This window comes from Austrofundulus limnaeus, unplaced genomic scaffold (genome assembly GCF_001266775.1).
Source record: "Austrofundulus limnaeus strain Quisiro unplaced genomic scaffold, Austrofundulus_limnaeus-1.0 Scaffold176, whole genome shotgun sequence".
NCBI lineage: Eukaryota > Metazoa > Chordata > Actinopteri > Cyprinodontiformes > Rivulidae > Austrofundulus > Austrofundulus limnaeus.
Window position 1 is genome coordinate 1,130,896 of NW_013952578.1, and position 4,456 is coordinate 1,135,351.

General features: G+C 38.4%; 1 protein-coding gene across 1 annotated transcript in view; it reads left to right on the plus strand.

Moving 5' to 3' along the window:
* LOC106524108 (glypican-5) overlaps positions 1-3,587 on the plus strand; it is an 81,086-nt gene extending 77,499 nt beyond the window's left edge. The window contains exons 10-11 of the mRNA XM_014017771.1: positions 605-699; positions 3,276-3,587. Of these exons, the coding sequence (XP_013873225.1) occupies positions 605-699; positions 3,276-3,371 (191 nt within the window). The 3' untranslated portion in view covers positions 3,372-3,587. The remainder of the gene's footprint in view (positions 1-604; positions 700-3,275) is intronic.
* The last annotated feature ends 869 nt before the right edge of the window (positions 3,588-4,456 follow it).

Genomic DNA, 4,456 nt, shown 5'->3' on the forward strand with positions numbered 1-4,456 from the left:
CACACACACACACACACACACACACACACACACACACACACACACACACACACATCCAAAACGAGAAGAGAAAAACGAAAAAGCAGACGGTTTACTTCAGCTGCATGCTGGTTAAATGAAGCAGCGCTCTGCACATCTGTGTGGTTTTTTTTTTTTGTGTTTGTGTGTGTGTGTGTAAAATAAAACAACTGTATGCACTCTGTGCACAGCTGTGGGTGTGGCAGGAGCAATCCATAAATCTTTCATGTCGAAACAGCTGCAGAACAGCTGTAAATTATGCAAGATATTTGTGCAATCATGAGACTAAAAACAGAAACAGAAAGAATCCCCCCCACACACACACACTAACACACTCACATTATGCTTTAAAAACACATGTCAGATTATTCCCTCAGTATGATTTTGTAAGATTTAGTGGAAGTGAGTGTTAGTCAATTTCTCTGCAGAGGTACAGCCCCTTGCGGTAACTTCTTGGTTACTTTATCATCAGAGAAAAGAGTTTTGATATCTGGACAACAGAACGTCAGATAATTTAACTCCAGGTATTTTAAATTGAGACTTTTCTGATACGATGTGTTTTCATGTATTTCCTAATGTTCCTCAGGTGATGAGACATCCAGTGGACAAAGTCCTGAAGCAAAGATCGTAGTTCGTACTCATCATTCTGCAGTGCCTCCACACCAACAGTCACCTCCACAGGTAGGAAGAAGACAGAAGCAGAAAATGAATGTATGTTGTTGTTTTTTGACCAGTGATCAGATAAAGTTGCTTGATGATCAAACTGTTAATCCACAGTTAGTTGTAACATTAGATATTATTTTAAAACATTTATTTTAACTGTAAAATAAAATCTGTAAAGATACATTTTTACAGGCTGTTTAGTTTTTATAATTTTTAAAAATATATATTGTCACACGGATGGAGCCATTTCATTGACACCACACAGCATACTGGGTAAATGATGACTTAGACTAGGTCCTCAGTGCCGGTCTGCGAGCTATATCCACCCTGAAGGTTAATCTTGGACAATATCTGATGATCGACTCTTTTAAATTAAACCAGAGAGCGTTGACAGAGAGAAGAAGGTAGAAATGACTCGGCCTGCAACAGAAAATGTGGTTAGAGAACCTCATTGTTAGCTAGCGCTGAGCTAATACCTACCATATTTATTCAAGTATATAATACGTAAAATTTAATCCATAAAATCATCCATAAAGTTAGGGGGTAGTGTTATACTTGGATAAATATTTTTTACTTATGTATTTTAACTGAAATATCGGTTTCATTCACAAAATGCCTGAGTCTGGAAATGAGACTGCGTCGTAAAAAGCAGTTGAAACAAGCTCACCTCTGACACTCCTCCATGCTTCAGAGCGAGATAGTAACAGATCCAAGCAGGAGACATGATGTGAAAAAGTGGGGGGAGCAGTCCTGCACCTTAGTAATGAAAACGAACTAATGACATTAGCGTGTGACCGGGCCGCTCCTGGAACAACAACAAACACAGGTTCGTCTGTAATGGCTGCCGTCTACCAGTGTTCTGAAAAAGTTTGTATCCCTGAAAAAACGTTTCCCCACCAGAGGGGGCACTCACGAGTAGGAAGTAATCTGCTTTGCCCCCACAAGATGGCCTAAATCTCATGTGAAGTCTCTGACTTTTGTGTTGGCGCCTCCTGTTGGACTATGTGTAAAATGCCAGAATTCATATGATGCTGCTACAGCTGATATACTGTATATTTGTTGTCTAAATACCTTTTAGTACATACTGTATGTTGTTAAAATAAAACGAACTGTCCAATGATCATTTTACTGATATGTATAAAAACTGCAAAGGCTGAAAAATCTTGAAGTCTGTATGAAATTGGAGGTAGTTTGAGGATTAAATTTTTTATGCTTTTTAAGCTCAAAAAAAGGAAGGTCATATTATACATGAGATCATATTATACATGAATAAATACGGAATGTAAAGTTCGTCCAACACTAAAGATGTCTGAGGTGAAGATGCAATTTTAAAAATATATATCTACTGGAAGAGCCTTTTGGACCTATTCACACTGTAATGTTAACAATTGGATCAAATAGCTGATATGAGTAAAATAAATAAATAAATAAAAATAAATATGAAAATTTTCACAAGTCGGCATAACTTGACTAAAACTTTTCTGTGTGACCCAGAGCCAGAGGAAATTTAACTTTTATACTCTCGTAGAGACTCTAAGTACACAACAAAATGCATTTAACAGCTAAAAGAGTGGATTTTGAATGATATGTCCCCTTTAAAGGAGACCAATTATGGGTCCTAGAAATTTTTATGGTATGTCTGTGGGCTATCCAGACCATGATCATTCAGTTTAATGCACAAAATAATTCTCAGATAATAACATTTCCCATTTTCTAGCTCTGCCTGCTCTGACTTCTGTTCAGAAGAGCTGTTTATGTTAATGAGCTCTGTTGGTAACGCCCTCCAAAAATCTGTTGACATTAACTCCGCCCTCCAAAGCCAGCATTTACGTTAGCATGGCTAATAATAGCAGAAGTTCCGTTGTACAACATATGAGACCCAGAGGCAGAGTCGTGGTCCCAGCTTCTTTTTTATTTTCTCTCCCTCCTCTGCTCTGTGCTCACTCTGCATGCTGTTACCAGAGCAGGGAGCAGCAGCGGTCGAAATACCTCAGAAACTCGAACAAATAGGCTTTAACAAGGCTTTAATAAGCTAAACAATAGAGGCACATGAGAAAACGTGTTCATAACGAATGAAAATAAATAAATAATTAAAGTGTGTCCATGCTGGTCTCAAACCCTGGTCTCCCACTCTCTGGTCCAACACTCTACCCATTGCCCATTGGAAACTTGTTGTGAACTGTGCTGCGCATTACACAACAACCGTGACGGCTTTTTATACTGAGGAGGTGGAGCTTCACCCGGGGGTTGCTAGATAAGGTGCTGAACGCAGGTTCAGGTGGGTTGTTGTACGGCTTGTGACATCACAAAATGAGGAAGTATAAAACTTGTCATTAATATACATTAAAAATACATTTACTTACAGTAAATATGCCCCTGGGTGCATTTTTTTGGTCCTAGGACTGTATTTTTTTAAGAAGTACATACCCAAAGTTGAGTAAAAAAAAACCTTTAAAGAGTGAATTTTGCATAATAAGTCCCCTTTAATATATTTGCAGGCTTCCTGTAGGCACACAAACTGATGTGTGCAGGTTTACACTGTCAGTATAATGTCAGTTATGTAATTTTATGGCCTACTGTATGTTTTCTGCCAGGTGGCTGTCCACGGCTCGGCCCACACGATGACCTACGAACCTCTGACCGCGGTGATTCTGCTGCTCCTGACTCTGTCTCCATGGCAGCCGCAGTGACCAGGAAGAGACAGACGAGGTTGAACGACAACCACATGCTGTAAGCTGTGTGGTGACACTGAGGACTTCCAGTTTCTGAACTGAACTCCTCTGATTGTTTTTTTTTTTCTTGCTCCTGGTGGCCTGCCGGACGAGACGAGCTATGGATTTTCTACATTTCCTGGTGCACAGTTTGCCTTTTTTTATATTATCTATAACTGATGTCGTTTGCACTTAACACAGATAGGATAGATTGCACAAAATGACTATTTTTGAAGGAATGTAAATAAATATATATAAATTATATATTTATACGAAGAGTTTTCACAGGAAAGTAGCTTGATTTGTACACCAGGATTTATTTAGGACATAAAAAATAAGGATGACGGTAAAGGGATTTGTTTTTACCTGATTTGAACTGATTCATTTACACCTTTTTATTTGCTCCATGACTCCACTAAAGGCACGGCAAGAGTTTATTTATGTGACACACATAGAGCAGAACGGACCTCCTCAGGACTGCTGTAGTGCTGTAAAAATGATCCAGCTGCACAAATGATGGTTTCTGATGCGACTGTAGAACGTTTGTGTTTTTAATCAGTGCTGAGTTGAAGACTCGAGGGTCGAGGAGCCTGTCTCTGAGTGTGGACAGTTGTTTCCTAAAGTGAAGAGGTTTACACCCAGACGCTGCGTCGGGTGAGTCAGGCTGGCGCAGACGGTATCCCGTTCACCTCCCCCCACAGAAACGAGCTCTTTTGTTCTGACAAGGTGGGTGGTTTCTTTTATCTTCATGTCAGCTATGATGATGGTTGAAACTGCCCAAAAGTCACTCATAAAAAAAAATTCATCCATAACTGAGTGAATATTATGAAAGACTGAAACTGTCATAATTAGAAATAAAAGCATAAAAATACAAATGGACTAATAAATACATAAATACACTTAAAATGAACCAGTTAAATAAAAATGGAGAACTTGACCTCATGTTTTATAATTTAATTGGCCTTCATATTTATTTTTCCAGCTTAGTTCCAATAAATTATGTACTTTAGCACATAATTTACATAATAATAAATAAAAGCAGAAATATATAATGAAATAAATAA